The sequence below is a fragment of the Chelonoidis abingdonii genome, chromosome 9 (assembly GCF_003597395.2).
Source record: "Chelonoidis abingdonii isolate Lonesome George chromosome 9, CheloAbing_2.0, whole genome shotgun sequence".
NCBI lineage: Eukaryota > Metazoa > Chordata > Testudines > Testudinidae > Chelonoidis > Chelonoidis abingdonii.
This window is the reverse complement of record NC_133777.1, coordinates 37,911,920-37,927,247: the sequence shown is the minus strand read 5'-3', so window position 1 is coordinate 37,927,247 and position 15,328 is coordinate 37,911,920. Positions and strand designations below refer to the sequence as shown.

The 15,328-nt window shown below is 47.9% G+C and overlaps 1 protein-coding gene across 6 annotated transcripts in view; it reads right to left on the bottom strand.

Annotated features, from left to right (window-relative positions):
* The window catches only part of CREBBP (CREB binding lysine acetyltransferase), a 203,366-nt gene that overhangs the window by 97,694 nt on the left and 90,344 nt on the right, over positions 1-15,328 (bottom strand). For 2 of the 6 annotated variants that reach the window (XM_032781631.2, XM_032781629.2), the window contains exon 3: positions 12,385-12,561. The exons of 1 other annotated variant lie outside the window; for it this stretch is intronic. In XM_032781631.2, coding sequence (XP_032637522.1) covers positions 12,385-12,561 — 177 coding nt within the window. Of the gene's footprint in view, positions 1-10,142; positions 10,649-10,992; positions 11,288-12,163; positions 12,213-12,384; positions 12,562-15,328 lie in introns of those variants that run through there. 3 more of the 6 variants (XM_075069380.1, XM_032781634.2, XM_032781635.2) reach the window with 3 other exon arrangements.

Genomic DNA, 15,328 nt, shown 5'->3' with positions numbered 1-15,328 from the left:
TTAGTAACTGTTGTTCTTCCAGATGTGTTGCTCATGTCCATTCAAAGTAGGTGTGCGCGCTCCGCGTGCACGCCAGCCAGAAGATTTTCCCTAGCAGTGTCCGTAGGGTCGGCCCGGGCGACCCCTGGAGTGGCGCCACCACGGTGCCCTGTAAAGGTGCCTGCCGACCCTCCACCCCCTCAGTTCCTTCTTGCCGGCCCTTCAACAAGGGGGCAGGAAGGTGGGCGTTGGAATGGACACAAACAACACATCTCGAAGAACAACAGCTACTAAAAGGTGGGTAATCGTTTTTTCTTCTAGTGGTTGTTCATGTCCACTCAAAGTAGGTGACTCTCAAGCCTAAGCTTAGGAGTCGGAGATCACTGCTGACTGGAGAACTGCACGCCTGAAGGCTGCGTCATCCCTTGCCTGGTGTGTGATGGCATAGTGAGACGAGAACATGCGGATGGAGGACCAGGTGGCCACTCTACAAATCTCCTGAGTCGGAACCTGAGCCAGGAAAGCCACAGAGGAGGCCTGCATCCTAGTGGACTGGGCCGTGACCGGAGGGACAGGGGTCTTAGCTATGCGGTAGCATTCCCGGATGCAGGTCGCAATCCACGAAGAGATTCGCTGAGAGGAGACCGGGAGCCCCTTCATCCTTTCTGCCACTGCGACGAAGAGCTGGGTTGAGTGTCTGAGCAGCTTGGTACGCTCTATGTAAAAAGACAAAGCCCTGCGGACATCCAGGGAGTGTAGCCTCCGCTCTTCGCTGGAGGCGTGTGGTTTCAGATAAAACACTAGGAGAAAGATATCTTGGCCCACGTGGAACTGCGAAACGACCTTGGGTAGGAAAGCTGGATGAGGTCTAAGTTGGACCTTGTCCTTGTAGAAGGCTGTGTATGGGGGCTCTGACGTTAACGCTCAAAGCTCCGACAGCCGTCGGGCCGAGATAATCGCCACCAGGAAGGTGGTCTTATATGATAGGTACAGCAGGGAGCACGAAGCCAGAGGCTCAAAGGGAGGCCCAGAGAGCATGGAGAGGATCAGATTCAGGTCCCAAGCAGGGGTAAGCTGATGCACATGCAGGAAGAGCCTGCCCCTACCCTTGAGGAAACGCCAAACTAGCAGGTTCGCAAACATCGAGGCACACTCCCCACTCCAGATGAAAAGCAGATACGGCCAAGTGAACACGAATGGAGGAAATGGAGAGGCCCAGTTGTCTTAGGTGAAGCAAATAGTCAAGGACAGTGGGAATTGGTACCCCCAGCAAGTCGTGACCCCGCTGACCCGACCATATGGAGAAGCGCTTCCATTTAGCCAGGTAGGTGGCCCTGGTGGATGGTTTCCTGCTACCTAGCAGCACCTGCCTGACCTGCTGAGAGCACTGCAACTCCACTGGGTTCAGCCATGGGGCATCCAGGCTGTGAGGTGAAGGGACTCAAGTTTCAGATGGTGGAGGGAGCCCCGGTCCTGCGTGATCAAGTCCAGGAGTAGGGGCAGCGTCAGGGGCACCTGAACTGACATGTGCAGGAGTGACGTGTACCAATGCTGGCGCAGCCACGTCGGAACTATCAGGATTACCCTGGCGTGATCCCTGCGAATCTTTAAAAGCACCCTGTGTATCAGGGGGATCGGAGGGAAGGCATGGAGCAGACTGTCCTCCCACGTCTGTAGGAAGGCGTCCGACAGAGACCCCCGACTGCGGCCCAGGACGGAGCAAAACCATCGGCACTTCCTGTTTTTCCTTGAAGAAAACAGGTCTAACCGGGGAAAGCCCCAGAGCTGGAAAATTGAGCGCACCACATCCCATCGGAGGGACCACTCGTGACCCTGGAATGAGCGGCTGAGGGTGTCCACCAAACCGTTCTGCTCCCCCGGAAGACAGAACGCCGTCAGGTGAGTGGCATTGTGAACGCAGAAATCCCACAGCGCGAGGGCTTCCCTGCACAGGGGAGAGGAGCGTGCACCCCCGTTTGTTGATATAAAAAACTGCCACCGTGTTGTCCAAAAGGACTGAAACGCACCTGCCTGCCAGGTGAGACCGGAAGGTCAAACACGCCAGGCGGACTGCTCTCAGCTCCCTGACATTGATATGCAACTCGAGGTCGTCTGGCAACCACAAGCCCTGCGTCTTGAGGCATCCCAGGTGCGCTCCCCAACCTTGATCCGAGGTGTCCGTCACCAGGAAGAGGGAGGGTCGAGCCACCACCGTAGCGAGTTCAGCACCAAGCGGGGAACGGACACCACTGAGTCCAGTGGGGCCCTGACTGGGCGATAAACTGTTGCCAACCAGGACTGCAGTGGGCGAAGCTGGAGTCTGGCATGGACCACCACATAGGTGCACGCCACCATGTGGCCCTGTGATGGAGTAGGGACTGTCTGTGTGGGGAACGGGAAAGCAGGGGATGTCTTTAGGTGACGGACAGGTGCTCAGGCTGTAACCCGAACCCGGCAGGGGGGAGGGGAGAGCACCTGGGCGGAGGAGAGGGGGACAAAGGATTCGGCCGGCAGGAGGAAAGGCAGGACAGTTTGGGTTTGGGACTGTGGGGCGGAATTCAGGGTATCCTAGCTGGGATCCAAGCACCCTGAACCCCCAGAAGGACTGGATGGAGGAGTCCTGACTGTGCCTGCAAGCCCTGCTGTAACCTGTGTTCCTGTTGTCCAATAAACCTTCTGTTTTACTGGCTGGATAAAAGTCACTGTGGGTCACAGGAAGAGGGGTGCAGGGCCGGACTCCCCCACACTCCGTGACAGGCCCAACAGCCGGAGGCAAACTCACGCCATGGTAACCGGGGCACGGTACAGTCCAAGGATGAGCTCAGAAATTGCACGGAACCTGTACTCTGGCAGGTACACTTTGGCTTGGGTGGAGTCCAGAACCGCTCCTATGAACTCTATTCATTGCGTTGGAGACAGGGTGGATTTAGTTTCATTCAGGAGGCGGCCAAGGTCGAGAAAGGTCCGCCTGATGAACACCACCTGGGTCTCTATCTGCTCCTTGGAGCGGCCCTTTATGAGCCAGTCATCCAGGCAGGGGAATACCTGGATGCCCTGTGCAGGAAAGCCGCCACTACCGACATGCACTTCGTGAAGACCCTGGGAGCAGCTGACAGGTAGAAGGGGAGCACCGTAAACTGCAGATGGACGTCGGCCACAACGCATCTGAGGTACCGACGGTGCTGTGGAATTATGGCCATGTGGAAATAGGTGTCCTTTAAGTTGAGGGCAGCATACCAATCTCCTGGATCCAGGGAGGGGATGATCAAGGACATGGAGACCATGCGGAACTTGAGTTTTCGCACAAACTTGTTCAGCCGCTGCAAGTCTAGGATGGGTCTCAGGGCCCCTTTTGCCTTCGGTATTAGGAAATACCGGGAGTAGAAGACTTTGCCCCTGAGCTCCTGCGGGACTTCCTTCACCGCCCCTGCCTCCGTGAGGGACTTCACTTTTTGAATTAGAAGTTGCTTGTGACAAGGGTCCCTGAAGAGGGACGGGGAGGGGGGTTGGTGGGGAAGGGAGGAGAACTGGATAGAATATCCCCTCTCTACTGTGCGGAGCACCCATTTGTCCGACGTAATTCGGGACCAGGCACCGTAGAAGTGGGACAGATGTGACCCAAAGGTAGAGTTGGAAGGATCCAGAGTCTCTATCTGTAGGTCGTCCTCGACCGTACCATCCAATAAGGGGTCGAGGCCCAGATGGTGGTCTGGATTGGCTAGACACCTGGCCGGAGGGGTGGCGCTAGTGACGACTCCTGCCATTTCTGCCCCGCCTGCGCCCCAGCTCCTGGTGAGTCTGTGGCAGGTATCTGCGAGGGGCCGCCTGCGGCCTAAAATGTCTGCGCTGGGTCGCGGGGGTATGCAAGCCCAGCGAGGGAAGAGTGGCTCGAGTCCTTTAAGCTATGGAAACGTTTGTCCGTTTTCTCCAAAAACGGCATCTGCCCTTCGAAGGGGAGGTCTTGAATTGTCTGCTGGACCTCGTAGGGCAGGCCTGAGACCTAGAGCCAGGCTCCCCGCAGCATGATCAGGTCCGTGGCCAGGGTGTGTGAGGCTGAGTCCGTCGCACCTAAGGCGGCCTGGAGGGAGGCTTGAGAGATCAGTTTGCCCTCCTCCACTGGTTAGCCGCATCTACTACCAGGGAGTCAGGGGGAGGGTGGGTATACAGGTGTTCGTGCCCTTTAGAGGGGACGAAGTAGCACCGCTCTGTCCTCTTGGCAGTAGGGGCCAACGAGGCTGGTGTTTGCCACAGGGTGCAGGACGTATCCGCTATAGTCTTTATCAGCGGGAGGGCCACCCTGGATGGCCCTGAGGGGGCCAGAAGGTCCACTACAGGGTCCGTGTCTACCTCAGTCTCCTCTGCCTGGATTGTGAGGTTTTGAGCTGCTCACCGAAGCAACTGTTGGAGGATTCGAGTGTCCTCTAGGGCCGGTGCTGCAGCCGTGCCCAAGACTGCCTTGTCCGGGGAGGACGATGAGGAGATCACATGGAGCGGCCCTTCCTCCAGTGCATGCGGCTCCTCAGGGTCCTCCGGCACATGGTACTGAGGTTGCGGTGCCGGTTCTGAGTCTAAATGCGGCACTGCGGCCGGTACAGGGGTCACCTGTGAGCGACTTGGTGTATCATGCGGTGTCGGCGGAGCCCAAACTGGAGCCGCTGCGTCGCTGCCCGGTTAGGGGGTGCTGAACTTGACAATGGCACACCCCTGCCCGGCGACGGTGGGGGAGGCAGCTGTGCCTGGGCCACCGACGTCGAGGACACCGAAGCCGACTGTGACCGAGGGCCAAATGCTTGGCCTACCGACTGATGGTAAGCCCAGGGAGTCCAAAACGGCCACTGCAAGAGCGGCTGCCATTGTTGCTGCCACTGTGGGTAACGCTGGTGGCTCACCCCCGAAACCGATCTCCTGCTCCGCGACTGGCTGGAGTGATAGGAGTCTGCCTCTGAGTCTGAGGATCTGAGGGGTGCCGAAGGAGAGTGGTGCAGATGCGGCAGGGAGCCTCTCCTCTGGTCCAGTGCCACCTTCACAGCGCTGTGCAGGGAGGGAGGCGACAGCACGGCCGGCTTGCCTCTAGACTGTACTCGTGGACGGACCACAGTAGCCAACTCCCTATGATGTGGGGAGGCCGGTGCCGGGAGGCGCATTAGGTCTGAGGCCGCCTCGAATGCCTCCGGTGTTGACAGGGGGCGTATGTCTCCGCTGAGGTCCGGGGAGTTAGGCTGGTCCGGACTCGACCATCCTCTCTGTGGTGCAGGAGTTGACGGAACCGCGGAGGGCCATAGCCCAGCCTGTCCGCTTACACCCGCGGACGGGGTTGGCCTCGGATCCTGGTGGGGTGACCGATCCCTCACCGGCTTCCTTCTCTTGGCGAGCATCGGTGAAGGTGAGCGGTGCCGCACTGTGGTCGACTTCCTATGACCCAACTCCATCTGGTGTCAGGTTTTCGACGACTTGGGCTGGGCCCTAAGTCCTGATGTCGGTGCCGGGGCACTCTGCACTGAGGACAATGTGCTGGGCCCCGCCTTGGCCAGTTCTGAGTCTGAGGGTGGTCACAGCGCTGCCTCCATCAGGAGGATTCTAAGTCTTTGAGTCCTGTCCTTAAGAGTTCACGGGTGGAAGCCTCTACAGATAGAGCACCGGTTCTTTTGGTGACTCTCTCCGAGGTACCTCAAACATGCAGAGTGCAGGTCACTCTTGGGCATGAATTTCCCGCAGTCCTTGCAGAGTTTGAACCCAGGGGACCAAGGCATGCCCCAGCGAGCAACGAAGACTCCGGGGGGCGGTATCGCCCAACTATGAAAAATTATATACAAAGATCTAACTATAATATGATTGAATATACAGACTAAATAGTAAGGAGAGAACACTGCCAACTTGCTACGCAAGAGAAGTTCCAGCTAGCCATCACTGGTGGTAAGAAGGAACTGAGGGGGTGGAGGGTCTGCAGGCCCCTTTATAGGGCGCCATAGTGGCGCTACTCCAGGGGGCGCCCGGGCTGACCCTAAGGACGCTGCTAGGGAAAATCTTCCAGCTGGTGTGCCCGTGGCGCGCGCACACTTACTTTGAATGGATATGAACAACCACTCAAAGAACTATATTCTATCCCTACCTGTGCCACACAGTTCCTGTGTGATACTAGGACAGTCACTGAAAGTGGAGGTTACTTCAAAATGTGGAATTCAGATAGAAACCACATATGTGGGTATGCGCATGTGCACCACGTGCCCACATCTAGAAATTCTTCAAAGCAGAGTCCATAGGCCCGCACATGCACAGTAGCTCTCCTTGTGCTCCCAATCGAGGGTAGAAAAGGCAGTGCAGGTTGATGCCCCTCCAGTTCCTCTTCTTACCCCAAATTCAACAGCATCCAAAGGAGATGGGACAAAAGTTGGGTAGTAGAATACAGATAGGGACTACACATCTCGAAGAAGCTACAGTAGAGTAAGTAATCTCCACTTTGAGTGCTACTAATTATGTGTATTCCACATGGGGGTGACTGGCAAGCACTGTTCAGACTGGAGGTGGGTGGGAGGAAGCTGGTAACAAAGATGCTTGCAATACTTCCGATCCCATCTGCAACTGAGGCATGAACTAGAGTGTAGTGGGTTGCAAACATGGGGCTAGAACTCCAGGTAGCTTCCTTGTAGCAGGACATCAGATACAAGCTGCCTCCACATCACGTCTACTTGTGTGGAATGAGTTGTGACAGTCCCAGGGAAAGGAATTTTTGCTATCTTATAGAACTCCAAGATGCATCCCGAAACCCATTTAGAAATCCTCTGGGAGATTCTGGCTTGCCCATACAATCTCTTTGCTATGGCAACAAAAAGTTTCAGGTAATTTCCTAATAGGTTTGGTTCTTTTCAGGTAGAAGGTCAGGGCATACCAGACATCAGAAGAAGTGGGGGGTTTTGGGAACAATACAGATAAATATAATTTCATAGAGGTGGAACTCAAACAATTTGGGGGAGAAATCCAGGGTGTAGTTGAAGAGAAACCTTTTCTTTGTGAAACACTGTATAAGGAGGATCCACCATGATGGCTCCAAGCTTGTTGACCTTCCTAGCAGAAATGATAGCCTCAAAAAACCACCTTCATAGATAGGCTGGTCATGGCACACGTTGCCATGGGTTCAAAGGGAAGACCTGAGAGTATCCACAGGACAAGGTTAAGGTCCCACTGATGTGTAGGATTAAGCACTACTGAGAAGGTCCTGATCAGGCCTTTCACAAATTGTGCTGAAGCAGGATGAGTAAAGATGGACCATCCTGGAGGGAGGAAGGCACTAATCACTGCTAGGTGTACTTGCTGAGAACTAAGAGTGATCCCATGAGCATTCTATTTCTGACACCCATCCAAACACCAGATCATGAGATGAAGTGAGCCCAGATTGGGTTACTTTATTCCCGCCACATCCTGGGTTAGGAGATCTGGGAATGGGCAGACCCTGATTCGTGGGTGGGCAGGCAGGCATCTTTAGAAGGTCCATGAACCAGAACTGTCTGGCCCAGTAGGCTGCTAGGAGAATGATACTGGTTCTGTCATGAGATCTCTTCCCCACAACTTGTATAAGAAGGGAAATGGGAGGAAAGGCATAACTGAGACCATTTGTCCAAGGCAGCAGAAGAGCCTTGCCTTGGGAGTCACAACCCATGGCTCCTCTGGAACAAAATAAGGGGAGCTTTCTGTTAGCTTGGGATGCAAATACTGGAGTACCCCACTGTGTAAGTATCTCACTTAGGATTCTCATGAACCTCCCATTCACAGTCTGCCAAGAAGTTTCTGCTTAGTCTGTCTGCAAGTGAGTTGTGAATACTGGGGATATAGGCAGCCTGTATCGTGATGCGCTTCCTGATGCACCAGTTCCAAAGTCTGATAGCTTCCGGGCAGAGGAAATGAGATTTTGCTCCTCCCTGTTGGTTGATATATACTACCATGGTGATGCAGTCCAACATTATCTGTACATGGAATAAGCACATGAGTGGAAGGGAGGCTTTGCACGTAAGGCAGACTGATCTCATTTCCAGTATGTTTATATGTAGCCTGTTCTCTCATGAGGTCCAGGTACCCTGACCAATGTGGTTGTACAAGTGAGCATCTCACCACAGGAGGAAGGCATCTTTCACAATGGTGGCCATGGGAACACACACCATGACCAACAAATGAGGGAGGTGTTAACTCTAGTGGAAACAATCACCTTGGAATTGATGTGGTCCTTGTTCAGTTGGCAGATTGAATGGAGCCAAACTTGCAGACACCACAACTGGAGTCTGACAAACAGAATCATGTAAGTGTGTGCGGCCATGAGCTTAACAGTGAAAGATACCTGTGCACTGTAGTTTGTGGTCAGCAGGTAATGCGTGAAATCACGTTGGTTATTTTATGAATCCTGTCTGCGGGGTGAAATGCTCTTGCAGAAACTAAGTCCAATGTCGCCTCCATGAAATTTATTGTCCTTGTGGGTAACAAAATGGACTTTTTTTTGTTTATGCAAACATCTATGGCTGATAGAAGCCTTGTCGCTGACCTGACCACCTAACAAGAGTGGCCTACCAGTAGTCAGTCGTCTAGGTATGGAAACGCTGTATAGCCCTGGTACTTCATCTGGGCTGCTACCACAGAGAAAACCTTCGTAAATGTTCTGGGTGCTGTAGTGAGCCAGAAGGGGAGGGCCTGAAACAGTTCCTGGCCAACCGTAAAATGCAGGAACTTCCTGTGTGATGGATTAAGGTCCATGTGGAAATACATGTCCTTTGTGTCAAGAGCTGTGAACCACATCCTTTCCTGAAGGGAAGAGATTATCAATGTCACTATAACCAGAATTTCAGCTTTCAAATAAAGATGTTGAATTGCCAAAGGTCAGGATGAGTCTCCACTCTCTGTCTTTTTTGGAAATTGAAAATACATGGAGTAGATCTCCGTCCCATGATGAGGTGGGATACGCTCTATTGCCCCTCGGTGCAAAAGGGATTCTACCTCATGTTGAAGAATCACCTCATGAGAGCGGTCCTCAATGTGGGACCGGGAAGGGAGTTTGTGAAGCAGAAAAGAGCGAAATTCTATGGAGTATCCCTGATGGATAATTTCCAGAACCCAACTGTCCGTAGAAGTATTTAGATTCTATAGCATTAAATTGAAGTTTCAAAAAGGAATTATGCAGCTGTGCAAATAGCTTCATAACTGAATTATAAACAGGGTCCCGACTTTACCAGGTGTCAAGCAGTCCCCTTCTATAAACACACCACCAAAATATAGATTTTTAAGACAATGTAAACAAGAGATTAAGGAGCACTCCTCTGACAACTGGATGGGACTAAGACCTGGAAGTCTGAGATTTATATCCTCTCCTGCCCATTCACATTTCTTTTCAGACACAGCCTGAAGCGAGGATTCCTGAAATTCCTGCTAGATTTAAGAGAGTTATCCAGAAGACAAGGATGAAATCTGTGCATCAATGCTTTTGCTAAAGAATGGCAATGTTTCTAGTGTCAACCAACAGAAAGTAATTTGCATCTCATGGAGAGGCTTTATCAGGTTCTGTAGTAACTGCTATCATGTTTAAGAGCATAAAACATAACTGAATTTGTAGTTTCCATAGAAACTATACCAGCAATTAAATTACATTATTCCTAATACATTGAGGGATATTAAAGCAAGTAGTGATATTTTAATTTTACTTTGTGAAGCAGCAGCAAGCATAGAAAATATCACATGAAACTGCCAAGTTTGCAATATTCTAAACATCCACAATTTCCAAAGTAAATTATATTTTTAAAAAAGTATACTAACAAGAACTATACTCACAAGCAATTTGCACTAACTATAAGTCATTTGTTTTGCACAGCGGAAACATGAGAGCATTCAGTAGTGTACTTCCCATATCAGAGCCAAAATGATACCAGAGATAGTATTCACTCTATCAGCAAACAGTCCACTTTGTACGTAAAACAAAACTCTTAGCTGTTTTAGGAATTTACACACACTTGTAGTGGTGCAGATAGAACTTACATAACACAACATTTCTCGCATCTATTTTGGGACTTGGTGTACAAGGTTAAAACCAAATACAACCCTTTGTGACAAACAATACAGCATACCTGTAGAATTAATTTACTGCACAACTGTGTACACACAAACTTTGTCTATATTATTAGAAAATTTACCCATTGCTGAAAATGCGGATCAGGTGAACCAGTGTGAAGTTTAAATGGGAAGTGCAGAGAGGATCAAAGTAAGTTCAGTAATGTTTCAGAAACCATGGCTGAACCTTGCAAGGCAAATTTGTTGCTTCAATGTTCTAAAAGGTGACCAATACCACAGTGCAATTCTAAAAATCTGTATGAAAAGGGCATTTCATTTTATAATGGCATTTTTAAAACACAACTCATTTAAAATACAATACAGTGGTCAAAATGCACTTGCTCTCAGTCTTTTGTCAAGACTGGATGGAAGTGGCATCTCTTACTAACAGTAAGATGACAGCAGGCACAGTTAGATAAATTTTAAGCACAAAACCACTTTAACTTTGCAGTAATAAATGTGAAAACACAGTTTATCAAGTAACGATCCCACAACCTAAGATACTGGACCTTACTATAAGTTCTCCACCAATATAAACAAGTTTCTAGTTACCTAACTCAGGGGTTCTCAAACTTCATTGCACCGCGATCCCCTTCTCACAATAAAAGTTACTACGCGACTCCAGGAGAAGGGACCGAAGCTTGAGCCCGCCCAAGCCCCACTGCCGTGAGCAAGAGGGGGGTTGGCAAAGCTGATGCACAAGGGTTTCAGCCCCAGGCAGGGGGACCTGTAACCTGAGTCCCAACATGCAGGGCAGAAATCCTCAGGTTTTGGCCTCAGGTGGTGGGGCTTGGGCTTTGACCCTGGACCACAGCAAGTCTAAGCCAGCCCTGGCAACCCCATTAAAATGGGATCACAACCCACTCTGGGGTCCCGACCCACAGTTTGAGAACCACTGAAACTTATTCTAGAAGTAGCCTTATGATTACATACCACACAGTATAAAGAACTGAATTGGCCAACTTCTCTTATAACCTTAAGGATGACTTGATTTATAAAGCTCAACAAATTTTTCAGTAATCATTTTAGGAGAAACTGTTGTAATTGATTGTTTTCCATCCTGTTTCTCCTTTTGCTCTGAGTTCCAAAACTGAATTAAAAAAGCTCCTCCTCTCTAATCAGCTGTGCCTTCATTCAGTGATGCCACAATCCAGTGTTGCCTTTATAGCAGCATTCTAATAGCTAGAAAAAACTAGGAAGGAGCTGATTATTTTGGTAAAGAAGCTTTTTCTTAAAGGTGATCTGCAAAACAAAAATGAACACTGATGTACAGGGAGGTTCTCAAATTGAAAATTTTGTAGCAATATTTTTTATAAAGAATCCCTAAGATTAAAGGAAAATATCTTCTATTTTTCAGTTTGCTGGGTGCATTTGACAGCATTCAGTGTATTTAGTTTCACTGTTTGGGTGTGCAAACCCTTCCCCAGACTCTACAGACTCGCCTTTACTTCTGCTGTAGTTGAAAGTGTAAGACTGAAGAGGCAACAGGTGGTAGTGTGCACAAAAAGAAAAGGAAAGGTGCAGGCCTGAGCATGGTCAGTGATGTTGCTCTTAGGTACACTCAATTCTGAACATCAGCAGGGAACAGAGACAGCTCCTCCCTTAATTTAGTTTTAATAATTTATAAAAATGCAGAGCATACTGTTTAGGGGTACTCAAAGAAAATATTTCAAAAAATGCAAGTTCGTAGTGTCCCCTTTTAAGGACAGAACTTTTTGCTAAATGCTCCTGGTAACCAATAATGGGGGTTACTGAGCACAGAAATAAATTTTATATAAGCTTCTAAAGCCCCACCCCACCTTCTTGATTATTTCCCAGTTTACTGGAGATATGACAGAAAGCAATATTGTCTCAGAGGAACCCATGCAATTCCTAGTGTCTGTGATACCAGAGAACAATGAATTCTGGGATATCTTCAGTGAAACAAAAAGTACCAATTTCTGAGGTGAAAAACTATTGAGAGGGTGGATGGTAGTTACATAGGAATAGCCAAACCAGGTCAGACCAATTGTCCATCGAGCCCAGCATCCTGTTAGACTTATTTCTGTCTTTCATGCTCACTACAGGCTGGATAGCGAGCACACTTTACATATTTGGAACTTACCTCATTTTTGTTTTACAATTCACCTTTAACATTTTGCTGACCAATGCCACTGAGGAAAAAAAATCAGATTAATGAGTTTTCAATATCATTCATTAAAATCTAAACTAGTATGATGTGAATTCAGTTTTTACTAGACATAACTTTATATATTGGGACTTGGAATATATTTTGAAGATGCACAACAAGGAAGGGGAAAATGACATGAGTTAAATGCAACTTACCATATTTGGCACACTGGTAACTGAAGTACTCTTGATGTCAGTAGGAAAGGGAGGCAAATTATTTGCCATGCCTGGCTTGTTTGGTAACTGAGGGTTCACGCCTGTAGCTCCCATTTGCTGCCCTCCAGCTTGACTAAAGGGCTGCCCAAAGGGACTAGTGTTACCTGTCATTCCCATCTGGAATAGAAACAAATATTATTAACTTTTATTTATCTACAAACATTTTTAATATAATAAAAGCAGATGTAAGTATCCATCTTCATATTCTTTAATCCATACAGCTAAAAAACCCTTTCCCTGACATTGTGGGGTCACTCATCGTTTCTAAGGTATCTGATCAGGCAATAAAACTTGGACACCTGGTTTTATCCATATGGCCTTTGTGTCAACCTTATTAGTTGCAGTACAATTTATAAAAGCATAATAAAACTCTGAAGGAAAAGAGTTACTCTTTCCAATAATGCATTGACAAAACAGACCCCCAAAGCAGATAACTTTTGTGTGTGCTCTTTGTGCAGGAGATGCAACTCTGTACACAAATTGCACATGGGGAAATAAAGGACTACATAATTAAAAGAATAAAAAATTACTATTTATTTAAACATTTTGAAATTTTACCAAAAACCCTACTTTACATCAGATATGGCATACTAACCCAACAAGAAATTCTGAGTATAAGTTTACATAAGCAATCAATTTATGAGATATTTAATTGATAGCCATAAATAACATTTTTTAAAGGTTATGAGTTTGTCTTCCAAACAAGGATGAAATGGGGATGGAAGATAGGAGGGGCTTGATTATGAAGTGTGAAGATTGCTTATCTTCTCTTCTTGTATTTACAGCAGCCAAGTTTAATATGATTGTATTCTTTTATATACCATTGGCAAAAACGTACAAAGACTGAGGAGGATTTCTACTGTAGTACAAGAGAGGAATTGTTAGGTTCATATACGGGGAGTATAACAAGAACTATAAACATGAAACAGAAAAAAAGCGAAGTAGAATGTGTTTATTTAGATTAACACAAAAACGTAAAAAGGACACCTGTCTCAGCTTCTCTGCACCCTTGCCATAAATTACAAAAAATAAATAAATGTAACAATAGCCAGCAGAACACAAAATTTACCTTTTGTATGAGTAACAAACATTGTCTATCCATAAAATCTATTTGCTTGTGCAAGAGTCTCCCAAGAGAAATGGTGGAAGCCCTATCACTGGAGTCATTCAGAACTACACTGGAGAAAACCACTTAAATATACTGTAGGGAATTTATTCCTTTGGCAGGGAAAGAGCAAGATAATTTAATCCCTCTTTTCTATCACTAGCTTTATAAAATCCATGACAGCAAATCAGTGTGACAAGTCAAGAAAACAACTTTATCGGGGGAGGAATTCTATACACATCCCCATCATCACTTTTCAAAAGGCTTACATGTGTAAATTCAAACATTTGAAGATCCAGATTTTAAATATTTAACAACCTCCAGTTTCCCTTTCCATTGATCTCATTTGCCCTTCCCTCCCACACACACACTCTAGTGTTCCCATGCCCTGGTTCTTTACCCTCCTACAGAGTCACCTCTAGCAATAGCAGGAAAAAGTGAGGGAAGGCTTTAAAGGGAGAAAGTTATCCCTCTTCAAGGTCAGGTCAGCTTTCTGCCTTTCCCAGTGGATGCTATTGAGCAGGATTCTCTCCCTCTCCTTCCCTCTAGCACCGGTGAATATGCTTAAAACAAGAAACAGGAAGCAAATGCTAGGTGTTCTGTACTTAGTAACTGGATGACAAATTAAACAGATCACTAACTCAGCTTTGCACCTCTCCATGCATACCTTACTGTCATCAGGGGAAGGGAGTAAAACAGTCACCTAGCCAGCCAGCTATGAAGCACTCAGCATGGACAGAGTTACTGGGCAGGAAGTCTCGCAAGCCTTTCCCACCTCTAAGGTGCTGGATTAGTACAGTTGATTGGTTAGGGGGCTGGGCCAGAGGAAAGCAAGAGCCGCTTGTTTGGCACGTGACCAAGCACCAATCAAAAAGGCACAGTCTCCCTACCTGAGAAGAACTGTGTTTGGGCTTACGAGTGTAAGAGCCTCCTGCCTGTGAACTCAGTACCGGTGAGGAAGGGCTGTCAGAGCTGGTTATGGCTCCTTGATTCTGTGGGGTGATCAACAGTGGCCCTCTCCTCAGCGAGGTTTAGAGTCATTGGGAAGCTACTTTAAGTTACACCACAGGCAAAGGGTCCATTAAGAATCTCCCAATTCTGCAACACTACTTGCTTTGATGTGGCTGGCAAAGGAGACATTCATAGGAGCTTATGCCAACACACAGCTCCCACCACCCTGAATTCCCTACTGGTCATTTGCAACCAGATTCCAGCCCTTTTGCACTCCACAGAGTGGGTCAGATCTCATTTGAAGGGAATCTATCACAGTTCGGAATCTTCTCTTATCTGGAGAAAAGTAAAGGGAACTAGTTTATTAGAACAAGAGAATTTCTTGGAAAAGGACCTTACATGGAACACGGGGAAAAAAAACACATTGACTCTCCTCCTCTGGGAGGCAAAAAACAGTGGGGTTAGTTCAGAGAGCAGTCCAGATGGAGAAGTTATTACAGTATAAAAATAAATAAAAAGTAGGCACTCAGACTGCAACTCAACTTTACAGGACAAGAACACACATTACTTTTATCCAGAACAATAGATCCAACACAGGCCTGGTCTACACTACGCCGTTAAATCGATTTAAGCAGCGTTAAATCGATTTAACGCTGCACCCGTCCACACTACACTGTTCTGTAAATCAATTTAAAGGGCTCTTTAAATCGATTTCTGTACTCCTTCAAAACGAGAGGAGTAACCCTAAAATCGATATTACTAATTCGGAATAATGTTAGTGTGGACGGAAATCGACGTTATTGGCCTCCGGGAGGTATCCCACAGTGC